Source organism: Hemitrygon akajei, chromosome 5 (genome assembly GCF_048418815.1).
Source record: "Hemitrygon akajei chromosome 5, sHemAka1.3, whole genome shotgun sequence".
Lineage (NCBI taxonomy): Eukaryota > Metazoa > Chordata > Chondrichthyes > Myliobatiformes > Dasyatidae > Hemitrygon > Hemitrygon akajei.
This window is the reverse complement of record NC_133128.1, coordinates 80,214,093-80,228,975: the sequence shown is the minus strand read 5'-3', so window position 1 is coordinate 80,228,975 and position 14,883 is coordinate 80,214,093. Positions and strand designations below refer to the sequence as shown.

The following is a 14,883-nucleotide window of genomic DNA, read 5'->3' as shown; positions in this document are numbered from 1 at the left end:
CATTTCCATTTTTACCATCGCAGGGATGAACTTGCCCTTGACGGAAGTTGCCTTGTGCCTTATCAGATAATTATTTAAATAGTAAAAGACTGCAGCATGCTGCTGTGCAGAGGGATTTGGGAGTGCCTGTGCATGGATCACAAAAGGTTGGTTTGCAGGTGCAGCAGGCTATCAAGAAGGCAAATGGATTGTTGGCCTTCATTGCTAGAGGGATTGAATTTAAGAGCAGGGAGGTTTTGCTGCAACTGTACAGGCTACTGGTGAGGCCACATCCAGAGTACTGCGTGCATGTCTGGTCTTGTTACTTGAGGAAGGGTATACTGGCTTTGGAGGCGGTGCAGAGGAGGTTCACCAGGTTGATTCCAAAGATGAGGTTAGACTATGAAGAGAGATTCAGTCACCTGGGACTGTACTCGCTGGAATCCCGAAGAATGAGAGGAGATCTTATAGAAACATATAAAATTATGAAAGGGATAGATAAGATCGAGGCAGGAAAGTTGTTTCCACTTGTAGGTGAGACTAGAACTAAGGGAATAGCATCAAGATTCAGGGGAGTAAATTTAGGATAGAGATGAGGAAGAATTGTTTTTCCAAAAGAGTGGTGAATCTGTGGAATTCTCTGCCCAATGAAGCAGTGGAACCTACCTCAGTAAATATATTTAAAACAAGGTTGGATAGATTTTTGCTAAGAGGAATTAAAAGTTATGGGGAAAAGGCAGGAAGGTGGAGATGTCTCCATGGTCAGATCAGCCATGATCTTATTGAACAGTGGAGCAGGTTCAACTGGCCAGATGGTTGACTCCTGCTCCTAATTCTTATGTTCTAATGTGGGGATTGAGAGTTGTACCTTCGAAGATGAGAGCTAAAGTGTTGGAATAGTTACTTTCTGGTCATCTAGTCGTGGTCAAAATGAAAATGTTGGCTCGAAGCTTTTCCTGATGGCCTGTAACAAATCAAGAAACCTTGCCATGCACTGTTTGGGATGTCAACATATCCAGAAGATGCAAAGAGTAAAGATTCTCCATCCCTGGGGAATGGCCTGCATTGCCCTGGCAGAGAATTCATGTGGATTTTGCCGGACCATTCATGGACACAAATTTCTTGGGTGTAGTGGATGCAGCTACAAAGTGGCCAGAAGTGCTCCAGCACACCCTCACACACTGGTGATGTGTTGAGAAGCCTCTTCTCCAGGACTGGTGTTCCAGAACACTTAGTCAGGTACAATGGACCACAGTTTGTTGTGGAACAGTATCAGTCATTGCTGAAAATGAATGGAATAAGACATATTACATCTGCACTGTACCAAATAGCTAAATGGCTTGGTGGAAAGGTTTGCCCACAGTCTAAAGAATGCACTGTGAGCAACGTCAGCAGAACACACTGCAGAACACTGAATCAGACGCCTGCCAATTTCCCCCTTGCATATTGCAATTCAGCACACTCCTCAACCAACAACTCACCAGCCATGCTATTCCTGTGTTGTCCCTTGAGGATCTCCGAAAACACAATCTGAGAAGAGGTATGCAGGACAAACAGCTGAGACAAATTGAGGGCTCCTCAAACAAGGAGGTTCAAAGTTTCACTCCTGAACAAGTAGTTCTGACGAGGGGTACAGAGGTGATCAAAAATGGGTACTTGGGAAGATTAAGGACAGGACTGGACCACTCTCCTACACAGCGGAGATTGTATCTGTTGTCATCTGGAGACGACACCTTGATCAGTTGAGGGGAGTGGAGTCAATTGTTAGAGAAAAAAGTTGTCCAGAGCTGCCAGAACCACTTCCTGCAGTCCTAGAGTCAACTCCTACAAGCACCATGGAGGAGGCCCCAGAACCTGAGATTGTTTCACAGCCACAAGCCTCACCTGACAAGCAAAGAGACATTTTTTTGTCAGGAAAGAGACATTATCCCACAAGACTAAGAAATCCTCCAGGGTGATTAAATCTTTAGGTCTGAATGGGAGAATTTTAAAAAATTGCTATGTTGTGTATATGTGTATAGTAGTTGTGTTATATAGTATACTCTGTGTGTGTGTGTGTGTGTGTGTGTGTGTGTGTGTGTGTATAGATGACTCAATGAATATATAGATGAGTGGCACACCACCATGTTGTACGTGTGCACCTCGCTAAAATTGAAACTAAGAAAGTATACTGGTTTTCCCAGAACAGTATTTTTCTTTCAATTAGATTTTATGTTTTACAGTTACAAAATATAACAGAGATAGATCAGCTGGTTGAGTGGTGTTGCAACAAAAACCTTGCACTCAACATCGGTAAGGCCAAGGAATTGATTGTGGACTTCAGGTAGGAGAAGTCGAGGGAACACACACCAGTCCTCATTGAGGGATCAGCAACGGAAAAGGTGAGCAGTTTCAAATTCCTGGGTGTCAGCAACCCTGAAGATTTATCTTGGGCCCAACATATTGATGCAATTACACAGGATGCATGGCAGTGGCTATATTTCATTAGGAGTTTGAGGAGATTTGGTATGTCACCAAAGACATTTGCAAAATTCTACAGATGTAACATGGAGAACATTTAATTGGTTGCATCACTCCATGGGCATGAGCCTCCCATCATCAAGGGCATCTTCAAAAGGCAATGCCTCAAAAAGGCGGCATCCATCATTAAGGACCTCCTTCAGACAGGACATGCCCACTTCTCATTGCTACCATCAAGGAGGAGATACAGGAGCCTGAAGACACACACTCGACCTTTCAGGAACAGTCGACCTTTCAGGAACAGTTTCTCCTCCTCCTCCATCACATTTCTGAACAGACAATAAATCCAGGAACACTATCCTACCATTTTTCCTCTCTTTCTGCATTACTTATTTAGTTATATATATACTTAATGTAATTTATAGTTTTAAAATTATATATTGCAATGCACAGCTGCCACAAAAGAACAGGTTTCACAACATATGCCGAAGATAGAACGGGATCCAGGATCAGCCATGATGGAATGGTGGAGCAGACTCGATGGGCTGAATGGCTTAATTCTGCTCCTATGATCTTATGTTAAACTTGAAAACGAGAAAATCTGCTGATGGTGGAAATCCAAAGCAACAGCCAGCGTGCGATTATGATTCTTGAACGAAAGAGGGCTGCAGACAATACAAGGATCTCTGCCAAGGTCCCAACATTCTCCTCCCTTACTTCCCTTTGTATTCTGCAACAGGTCGAGTTAAATCTGGATGGTGTCTGTTTTCCCTCTGAACGGTGTGGCGAAACAATACTGTCCGTGCGTGTGTGTGTGTGTGTGTGTGTGTTTGTGTGTTGGAGCAGGATCCAGGTGTACCGGATGTCAAGTGCAGATGCACATTCCCTCCGCTTGGCGTTCGATTCACCTGGCGGCCACAGTGATTGGCAGACGCGTGTCGCCACGCCCCTCGGGGTGACGCGCGACGGCCTCGCTTTAGCGCACAGGTAGTGCTGCGAGCGATCGCCATATTGAGAGCGGAAGCGGCAGGCGAGCGCCGAGAGAAAGGGAGGGGAGGGTGACGGCTGGCGATCCAGCACCCGGGAACGGAAACGCACGGGACGGGACCCGAGGCCTAACTGAGTCGCGCAGGCGTGGGAGAGCGCGGCCGGTGGCACCTTTCCACCCGACTGGAACGGCAGCGCTCGGGCTGAGCTCAAGCCCCCAAACCCCGTGCGCCAGCCGGCCGCCCCTTCCCGGGAAGATGCCGCTCGCTCAGCTGGTGAACCCCTGGCAGAAAATGGCTGTGGAGAAGGAGAACGAGGTAAGCCGTACCCCCTGGCAGGCCAGCGCGAACTTTTTCTTTCCTGTCCGCGCCCCGCTCTTCCACGTCCTGTCTCTCCACCGTCCGAGTTACCTCCTGTCCCATCAATATCGACACTCAGCCTCTTCTACCCCCACTCTCGGAGTCATTCCCCCCGCCTCCCTGGACACGTTCCTTCAGTTCCTCGTCTGCCCACCACCTTTCTCCTGCTCAGCTTCCGACCTCGATCTTTCCTCGCACCCCGAACTATTTTCCTTTTCCTTCTCTTCCTCTCCCCCCCCCCCCCCCCATTTGCCAAGTGCCCAATCCCCACGCCCTCCGATCTCCGGCTACCCCTCCCCTCCATTCGCCGGCTCCCATGTCCCCTGGATGGGGACGTTTTACACTCCTTTCCCCCATTTGTCTCATACGTTCCCCTCGTTCTCCTCACTTCCCCTCCCCAATACATTTTCATTTTGTTTCCCTTCACCGCATTTGTCCCCACGTACTGTCACTAAACACACCCCCTTTTCGCTTCTACACGCATACGTCCTCTCACACACACTCGCGCTGCTCTTTCTTCACCCCCCCCCCCCATTTCAGTGCATGTACAGGTCTTGTAATTTGTATCATAGTGTGTGGGTGGGGTGGATGAGGAGGGTCTGTCTTTCTGGTGTGCTTTAACTTTTATCGTTATCACTGTTACTAGGGTGTCTTGTGTCTTCAGTTAAATAGGCTGGGAGATCCGTCTCCGTTATGATTACAACAAAGCCAAATTACATGATGTAACCTTCAGTCAGTAAAGAACATAGTTTTTAAGGTAACACACACTGGAGGAACTCAGCAGGTCAGGCAGCGTCCATGGAAACATTTCAAGCCTGGACCCTGCTTCAGGACTGGAAAGGAAGGGGGAAGATGCCAGAATAAAAAGGTGGGGGGAGGGGTTGGGGAAGGAGGATAGCTAGAAGACGATATGTGAAGCCAGGTAGGTAGGAAAGGTAAAGGGCTGGAGATGAAGGAATCTGGCATCTACAGCATTTCTGGTGTTGAAATTTTCAAGGATCTACATTTTGACTTTACATTCAGAGTCTATTTTTCAGGTTTTTGTGTTTAGTTTTACTTCAATGTCTGCAAAGTTTGATGCTGTATAATTTTTATAAGGTTGCTTTGGTCTTACAAAAATAGAAATAGGATCCATTTGAAGTTAATTTATTGATTTGTTTTCATTTGCATGACATCTTATGCAAAACTGTATCTTAGCAATTTGCTGTTGCCTTCAAAACTTGAAATTTCTGAACCTGATTAAAACCTGACATACTTTAGGCTTTTATTGAATTATTCAAAATTTAGCAACTATACCTTTATAAAGTTCTAATAGCATTGGATCTTGTTATCTCATATCTTCAAGTTAAACAACATAGTTGATCGATATTGTTCCAAGGTTTATTTTGAGATGAGTTGTTTGAATTGATGTCAGCCTCGTGACATGGTCTATTTGAGGCTGGAAATACTTCATTTGGCTGATTAAGTAACAATCTTCTATTTGCAATACATTGCAACTGTTTTTTTGGCAGGGAATGGTATGGGTGTTAAAGTCTGAAGCCAAGTCTGTTTCTTATTTCTTATCTCTAGAAGTTGGTGATGTTTATGTAAAGAGTAGAGATTTGTCAATGAAACAATTGACAACATGAGAATTTTTTTTTTGCATTTGTGCAAGTGAATTTGTAGATAATTGGTAACTTTGAACTGCAGGTATACTTTATATTTATCAACTTTAAGCTGTCCTAAACTTTTTGTATATGGTTTGGGGGGGGGGGGGGGGGGAAGCTTGCACAAGATGAGCAGGGTGATTGCCTAAGATGGAGCATTTCAATGATGAGGAGAGACTGAATAGGCCAAGTTTGTTTGAAGGAGAAAAGGCTCGGGTGAAGGTCCTGATAAAAGTATCTAGATTACATGGGACATAGATATGTAGATAAGAAATTTTTCCCCTTGCCGATGTGTGTAATATCAGCGTATATGTTTAAGGTAATGAGAGGATTGAGTGGGAGGGTAGAATGTTCACCCAAAGATTGGTTGAAATCTGGAATGCATAGTTTGGGAAGACAGTGGTGGTATGTACACAAACATTTAAGAAATGTTTAGATGTGCACTTGAATTATATTCTTATGGAAGATTATAGCTAGAATGCTGGAAAATGGGAAGAGTATAGATACATTTTTGATGGCTGATGCACGCGATTGGCTGAAGGGTGGTTTCTATTCTCTGACTACTTTGTTTTATTAAAAGTTGTCAAAAGAATTTTAATGAATGAAAGTGCCATTTATCAGATTAAATATAGTAATTTAGCTTTTCAAAATTACAACGCTTGTATGATTTTGGCATGATTGCTTCCTTTAATATATTGCGTTGGTACTGATTTCTATTCATTTCTCATTAAAAAATGTAGTAATCAAGATAGCGTAAATACAGTGGATTCTGGTTGATTGAGACACATCGGGGCCAGTGTATTTTGGCCCAATTAAGTGGCTGTCCCAATTAGCTGAAGTTTCATAGAAGTAGTTAAAAAAGCATTTAAAAATGATAAACTATCATTTAACGGAGTAACAACTTATATATTCAAATGAAATTCAAATTAGATCACTGCCAAAACTACAACAGTACTATAACACTGTATTAGTTCCTAATACTGTAATTATTGACAGAGGAATTAATCTGTCATGTTCTTATGATTGACTGTAAATGAGTAAAATCAGTGCAGATAAAACACTGCCTTTATACCATTCTTTAGATGATTGCATCCTCCAAATGTTCATTTTCATTGTAATATTTAAGATGATTGTCGATACCTTTAAATTCTTTGTAATTCCAAACTTGTTGAAGTAGTGAAATCATTTCATTTTCACTCATATCTGGCTTCTCCAAGCCTGAGTGCTTGAAACTGCAGTGAGCAAAACAGTTCCAAGTGGTCTTGCTACTTATTTCTTGCCAACTATCATTGACAAAAATCACCACTTTTTGAAAAGAAATACACACAACTGATGCTATTTAGAAACTGATCACTCTAAGCACAGTGTGTCTAAATCCACACAAGTGAACATGACTGGTTAAAAGTTGTTTGGCTATAGTCTCCCGCCTATTTTTGCGATTTAGCTTTGGTTCTTTAAGAGTTGTCCCAAATAACTGGCTGCCCTGATTAACCGATTTTCCAATTAACTGGAATCCACTGTATGAAACAGAATTGCTACATACTGTGCATACAGACATTATTAATATTTTTAAAACAGTGATAACATGGAAAGTGCAAATCTCCTACTGCATATACTCTGCCTAAAGTTGTTCATTAGCTTTTGCAAAAGATGAAGTTTCTTCTCTTTATGTATCTTTTTGCCTCACAGTCAACATCGTTTCCCCTAAGTAAACTTCTCCACAGCCAGAAACCAACTGAGAGCCCAAACAGGGGCACAACACTACGTGACTCCACCACTCGATGTCAGGCTAGTATTGCTATACAACTTAACAGTTCTTCACAGTATGAGGTATACTTAACACTTTGGAATATTTCTGTATAACATAGAATTGGTTTTAAAAGATGCATAGTAATATGCAATGGAAGTGTAAATGGCAATTTCCAAAAATAGTTTGCCTTTTCTAGTGGAATGATTTTAATTTGGGTAATGGATGTGCAGATATTTATTGTGGGTGGAATAATAAAATCATTGCCCCATTGCATCTGTGATTTGTCTGTTTTCATATGAAACAATTCCACTATTCATTTCATAATTGTTTTGGTAGGATTTGAGGATTTCCTTTGTTGTAGGCTTCTGAGAACATCTGTAGGGTCACGCCTTGAGAATAGTTTGAAGTCTTGTTCATCACCATTTTGAGTTTTGTTGGTTTGAATACTTGACTTTAAAGAACTAATCTACTAGTTTAACATCATTAATTATTCAACTGAAGTTCACGTTAAGTATTGTCTTAATTAACACTTTGTTCTTGATTAAAAATCATTCTGCTTTTTCTTGTTTGAATGAGCCAACAGTTTAATCAATGGTTTTTTGTTTGCTAAAGGAATATGATTATTAATCCTTCACAATGGTGTTCACAGGCAGAATAAGTCAGTAGAATTTATTGTGGAATCAGTTAACTAAAACTACTTTAGGCTGTCAGTTTTCAGCTGTGATGTGCACCACCAATTTCCCAGAAAGGCTCTGCTGACTGAGCTTGGCAGGCTGGGCTTTTAGAAATTTGTGACATCCTGACGAAGAGTCTGGGCCTGAAATGTTGACTGCTCATTTCAACGGATGCTGCCCGACCTGCTGAGTTCATCCAGCTTGTTTGTATGTGTTGATTTGACCACAGCATCTGCAGTATACTTTGTGGTTAGAAATTTGTGACCAATCTTGTTACTAAAAATGGCAAATTGAGTTTATTCCTCTACGTTTGCTAGAGCTGTTGGGGAAGAATATAGTTGGGAGCTTAACATCCAAGGATACACATTGTTTTGAAAGGACAGGCAGGTAGGCAGATGTTTGGGGTGCCTCTATTGGTAAAAAGTTAAATCAAATCCTTAGAGGTGACATAGGATTGGAAGATGTAAAATCCTTGAGGATAGAGTTAAGAGACTGTAAGGGTAAAAAGATCCTGATAGTAGTTAAATGCAGGCCTCCGAACAGTAGCCGAGATGTGTCCTACAAATTACAATGGGAAATAGAAAATGCGTGTCAAAAGGTCAATGTTATGATGGTCATGGTGGATTTCAATAGCAGGTAGACTGGGGCAAATCAGGTTGTGCTGGATCATGAGAGGGAATTTGTAGAATGCCTGTGATGTTGCTTTTTAGAGTATTTAGTGGCTGAGCCCAATAAGGGAAACACTATTCTGTATTGGTTGTTGTGTAATGAACTGGATTTGATTGTGGAGCTTAAGATAAAGGAACCCTTAGGAGACAGTGATCACAATTGCAGTGACCCTGCAATTTGAGAGCAAAGTCAAATGCCTCTGTAATAGGAAAGGAGCTGGCCAAAGTTGATTGGAAGGCGACATCAGCAGGGATGACAGCACAGCAACAATGGCTAAAGTTTGAGAAATTCAGAAGGTGCAGGATAGATGTATCTCAAAGAGGTAGTATTCCAAAGGCAGGGTGACAACAGTGGCTAACAAAGGAAGATGAAAACAGCATAAAAGCAAAAGAGAGAACATATAAGAGCAAAAATTAGTGGGTAGATAACTGACTGGGAAGCTTTTAAAAACTAGCATGGATAGAGGATTGGCTAATTGGCAGGAGGCAAAGAGTGGGAAGAAAGGGAAAATTTTGTAGTTTGATGCTGGTAGCTAGTATTCTGCAGTGGTCAGTCGGTATTAGAACCACTTATTTTTACGTTATATGTCAATGAGTTGAATGATGGAGTTAATGGTTTTATGCCCAAGTTTGCAGATGACACACGGGCAGGTGGTGAGAAAGCAGGGAGGCTGTAGAAGATTAAACAGATTAGGAGAACGGGCAAGAAAAGTAGCAGGTGGAAGTTTATAGTTATGCACTTTGCTGAAGGAACAGAAGCGTAGACTATTCTCTAAATGGGTAGACAGTTCAAAAATCTGAGGTGCAAGGGCATTTTGTGCGGGATTACCTAAATGGTTGAGTCGGCGGTAAGGAAGGCAAATGCAATATTAGCATTTATTTTGATAGAACTAGAATATGAGCGCTAGGATGTAATGCTGGGGCTTTATAAGGCACTGGTGAGGCGTCACATGGAGTATTGTGAGCAGTTTTGGTCCCCTTATCCAAGAAAGGATGTGCTGACATTGGAGAGGGTTCACAAGAGGCTCAAGGGAATGATTCCAGGAATGGAAGGGTTATCTCATGAATGTTTGATGACCCTGGGCCTGTACTTACTGGAATTTAGAAGAATGAGGGGGAATCTCCTTGAAATCTGTTGAAAGACCTAGATAGAGTGGGTATGTGGGGGTTACTTTCTGTAGTGGGATTGTGTAGGACCAGAGGCACAGCCTCATAGATGGATGTCCATTTAACATGGAGCTGAGGAAATTCTTTAGCCAAAGGGTGGTAAATCTGTAGAATTTGTTGGCACAGGTGGCTGTGGAGTCCAGTTTATTGTTTTTTTAACATGGAGATTGATAGGTTCTTCATTAGTCAGGCCGTGAAAGTTTATGGGGTTAAGGCAGGAGAATGGGTTTCAGAGCAAAAAAGCCATAATGAAATGACAGAGCATACTTGATGAGCCAAATGGCCTAATTCTGTTCCTATCTGTTATGGTCTTCTCCTGGGTCATTGACAGAGAAAGCCTTGGAAATATCTTTTCTGTTCATACCTGCAGTGATCAAAAGTGGAAGAACCCATCTAATCTTTTTCTTTAAGTATATTCATCAATATTCCCTTGACCCCTCACTATCACAAAACCTTTTTGTTGTCTGGTTTTAGATTGAGCCAGAGACTTTTATTCAAAAATTTATTGCTATTCTGTAGTCCAGTACACTAAAAAAAAATTAGCAGAGCCTGGGTTACTGAAGGGGGAGTCACCTGGGGATCTGCATAGGTTGGTGGATGAAGTTCCTGTCTGTGTCGTTTATACAATTTTGGTGGTTGTGATTCTGGCCACTTTTCAACCAAAGATAAGAAAAGGCATTTTATTCCAGTACTGACAATTCACAAGGTTGAATGTTCCAACATGAAAACTGTAGCATGTTTGTAGGACCTTTGATTCAAGTTCAGATTTAATTATTCAACGATACATGAATATAGTCAAATGAAGCAGTGTTCCTCTGGGGCCAAGATGCAGAACACATTACCAGAAGCACACTGCTCATAGCAGAAATAGCCTGTATGGTCAATTTTAGTAAAATGTGCATTCATAAAGAGAAAAATTATAATAATATAACCCAAGCCCCTGTGTGGCATGACTAGATTGATGGCAAGTTATCCTGGTCTAGTTTGTTCTTTACCGAGGAGATACCAGAAGGGCAGTCACAGTATGGATGCCCCTCAGAAGCTCTCCCACACCACCTCAGCGTCTCCTCTCCTAGTGGGCTGCAACAAGTGATTCCACAGCCTAAGCCTAGCCTTCTCTACAACTGAGGCAATGCAGCTCCCCTGCTGTTGGTCTTGCCAGTGAACCAGACTTGCAGTCTTCTGTATTACAAATGGTCAAAATGGTCTTGCGATCACAGTAAAAAAAAAATGTCCGGTGTAATCACTTGCACTGCGCACTGTTCAACAGTACACACAAGTCCAGGCAAAAACATAACAATGGTATGCAGTAAGTCCAGCTCCATCACTATCAAGCAACTCAATTACTAGAGAGCTTTGCTGCGGTAGTGACTGTCTCTGTCAATTTATTAATTGAGCATGATTGTTGAGTTCGTGAATAACTCCATTGTATCAGGATAGTAAACAGTAAGTTGGACAGACCTTGGTCCATTTTCAACCAGTAATTATGTTTTCATTGTTTTGGTCTTGTCTTCCCCACTTTTCAGGCCTTTCTAGACATGAGATTTAATACTTTGCCTAAGGCTTGTTTACTGGCTACTTGTCCTTTCAGTTTGATTGCCTGTTCTCTGGTTTTGAGGTGATAGTATTATTGTGCTAGTACCATCTTGATTTGCCCATATCTGACTCAAGTATGGAACAATATCATGCGATTCAATGAGACAGCAGAAATGCAACATACCAATAAAGGCTGTGATGTTTCTCATAAGCAGCCTGAGGTGATGTGTAAGGAGTTCAATTAATCGAGTTAAGAATGGATGTTTAGAACAATATAGCCATTGTGTATAATTAAGGATTTGAAGTATAAAATGAGACATGATTTTATTGAGTTTTAGAGAAATTTTAAAAGCTGGGTGACCTACCACTATTTATCATATCAACTGTCTTAAAATATACTTACAGATTCAAAGATTAGCTTTATTTGCCATACATGCTTCGAAACAATTTATTCACTTTATTCCTGACCAACAGATCAGCTATTTTCTGCTGTTAGGCTGTGTAGTCAAATGGTATCTGTTTTGGACAGTAGCGTAGTGGTTAGCGTAATACTATTGCACTGCAAGTGACCTAGGTTCCATTCCCACTGCGTCTGGAAGGTGCTGGTATGTTTCTTTCCCCCAACCACGTGGGTTTCCTCTGGTGCTTTGGTTCCTTCCACGTTCCCAAGACGTATGGGTTAGTAGGTTAATTGGTAAATTGGGTGTAATTGGCAGTATGAGATCATGGGCCGGAAGGACCTGTTACTGTGCCATATCTCTAAATAAACAATAAAAATGTTTGTAGTTGAGTGTTAGCTATTTGTTTATTGTAACCAATGTCCTCGCTTAAATGTAGTAGGGTTGTCAGAGCTAAGTGTTTTTACACAGTGGTGAGTGTATGGAACATGCTGCCCAGGGGTGGTGGTAGAGGCAGATACATTAGGGATATTTAAGAAACTTGGAGAGGCACATGAATGTAGAAAAATGGAGTGTTATGTAGGTGCGAAGGGTTAGATTAATCTAGATTAGGTTAAAAGGTTAGCACAACATTGTGGGCTGAAGGGCCTGTAATGTTCAAAGTAGTATAAAAGATGCAGCTCTCATTAACTTTTTTTTAAACATATCTGTTGAAATTGCATTGGTTCAAAGATTAAAATGAGTAATAACTTGCATCTCAATTGCTAATGGAGCATCTAATATCCAATCACAATGTGAAGAAAGTCATGGAAGATGCCTTTTCTTTCAATGAAGTGTTATTCATGATGTACTTAAGTTCTTGATACGATTGCTTACCAATTGAAGCTTCTTTGTCATTCAGGAATAATTTGATCATATATTGAGTACTTTACCAGATTGGTATTACATAGATTACTTGTTGAGGTGTCAGGTGTGTTTTAGTTTGTTAGCATCTTAGCATGGTTTGTCAGCCAAATTAAAATATTCACATTATGCTTGTCTATAATGAGCATAAATAGTTATCTGTATAAAGTTAATGGGGAAACCTCTAAATGTGCTTGTGGTCTTGGGCAAAGTAGGAACATTTACTTTGGAAAGAATTTGGCAGCTTGGGAGATGAGTTACCGCAGTATAGCAAGTCTTTAAATTTGCTCTTGTAGCTATTTATGTTGCTGGTTGTTTGTGATACTGGTGGATTGAGAGATTTGATTACAAAGATTTTGAGCATCAAAGGATCTTTGGGAATGGTGATGTTACTTAGTGCTTATGAGCCCATTCAGGACCTAGACTGCTTGGTTGCTCAGAATTTTAAATAGAAAATTGATCAACAGCAAACATTCTTATTCTAACCATATCAAGGTAAGTGGTGGATTGAATCATGTATCTGCCCTGAGGAGCTCCTGTCAATGTTGATTGACCTCCAATAATCACTACCATCCTCAAACTCCTGATCCCTCTTGACTTCAATTTCATTAAATGTTTTTTCCACGTTATTTATATTTTCTTTCAATATCAAAGATGGCAGCTCTTTGTTGGAATTCAGCTCTGTCTCAGCCTCTTGTTAATTATTCATATTATTCAACACTAGAGTAACAGAAATTCAGTACTTTGATCTCTTAGCAATGTGTATGGCACTTTCAGTTTAAACACTAGTTGATTTTGGTGTGGTGTTGCTACCAGTTTACGTACTTATTTAGCAGTTTGGGCCTTTGATGGTAGAATATCAAGTTTGGGGGCCTGGATTTTGTTGACAACTTTTAAACCAGCAAAGCTGCCAGCTACCAAAGCTGTGGGGGTTGGGGGCAGCATCAGTAGGAAGTGGAGCTGCAGCAGTGTGGAGTTTGAAGTCCGAATACCATTTGGCCTTTTGCTCACACTTGAGGTTCTTTGAACCAAAAGAAGCCCTTGCATTTAGACACAGTTAAGCTCTGACAAGGAATCAGTAATTTAAAATTTAACTCTTCCCCACAGAATCTGTCTGACTTTCTGAACATTTTTGATATTCTGTTTTGTTTTTCAGATTTCCAGCATCTATGCTTCTAATGTAGAATGTTGAATTTGTTTTAAACTGCTGGATTTGATCATTTAGATAGTCAATTTAAATATTGGTGTATGATGGTAATGAACATTAAAATTGTGAGCTGGTCCATTCCGACTGCACTTAGTGTTGCTTCTAGTTAGAAGTCAGAAGATGCTGTATCAGAAACTATAATAGGATGGGTATTATCTGCATTGCCATGACTAACTTTCCATGTGCCATCAGAAGGTGTCCCAGGCCACTGCCATATGATTGTTATAGTTGGTGAGGCAGAATGTACCTAGGGACTGGGATGTAGTGTTAGAATATTCTTGAATTGACTGATAAGATCAGTGTTACAAGAGCAAATACCTGACCTTGAAGCTGTTTATCGCTATTTCTGGTGATTGTTGGCCTCCAAGGTCTTATTCCTGTTTAGATTCTGATAGATGTACATGTCTTGATTTTCATTTTTGAATTTTCACTGATATAAAGTTTCTCAAGTAAAAGGCAAGTGAGTGTATTGTCTTTGTGCTGGAGTTAGATTTTTTAGCAGTACTAGACAAGACCTCGTTCACCTTCCATTTGTGTGATTTTTTTTTACTGTAATGCACAGTAAGTTTAATATTTTTGTATAGATGGTTAACAAAATGTTCTTTCACTTCTGGGCCTTGTACAGTAGTAGGTGTTATCCCTGAGCTAAAGAATTTGAATTCGAATTGAGCATGGAAATTGTTCAGTCTGATTTGTGTACTGGTTTTTGATTAAAATGATTTTAAAAATCTTTCATGCCTGTCTCAGTGATTATGTTACATCTATCTGATCCGGCTTGTATTTGTTTCCCCTCCCACACCAGAGTTGCATAATTCTCTAAAATTATTGACGTTGGTTAATAAAGGCCATAGAAAAGCAATCTGGATGCTAAGATTGATAGGACTAAATTTGAAAAGAGGACAGATATTTTAGGATGGTAATAAATTGCTTATATTGATAAGACAACTCTGACCCTGCTTCAATTCTGGTTGCATGAAAAAGATGGGGGAGAAGTGGTGAGGGAGAGATGTACAAGAGTATTAGCATTTGAGCAAAGCAAGATCCTAAGGGGGGATGTATGAACTGATGAGTCTTAAAGGGGACCCCAATGACTGCCCTCAAGTTAGTGTATAACTGCTGTCTAATACCATGTTAACAATATTAACCGCA

The 14,883-nt window shown here is 40.8% G+C and overlaps 1 protein-coding gene across 3 annotated transcripts in view; it reads left to right on the top strand.

The window, feature by feature from the left end:
• Positions 1–3,405: 3,405 nt before the first annotated feature.
• LOC140727909 (ribosomal protein S6 kinase alpha-3) overlaps positions 3,406–14,883 on the top strand; it is a 109,890-nt gene continuing 98,412 nt past the window's right edge. Inside the window, exons 1-2 of one of the 3 annotated variants that reach the window (XM_073045867.1) lie at positions 3,406–3,743; positions 7,121–7,219. In XM_073045867.1, coding sequence (XP_072901968.1) covers positions 3,684–3,743; positions 7,121–7,219 — 159 coding nt within the window. In that variant the 5' untranslated portion in view covers positions 3,406–3,683. Of the gene's footprint in view, positions 3,744–7,120; positions 7,262–14,883 lie in introns of all 3 variants that reach the window. The other 2 variants (XM_073045866.1, XM_073045868.1) reach the window with 2 other exon arrangements.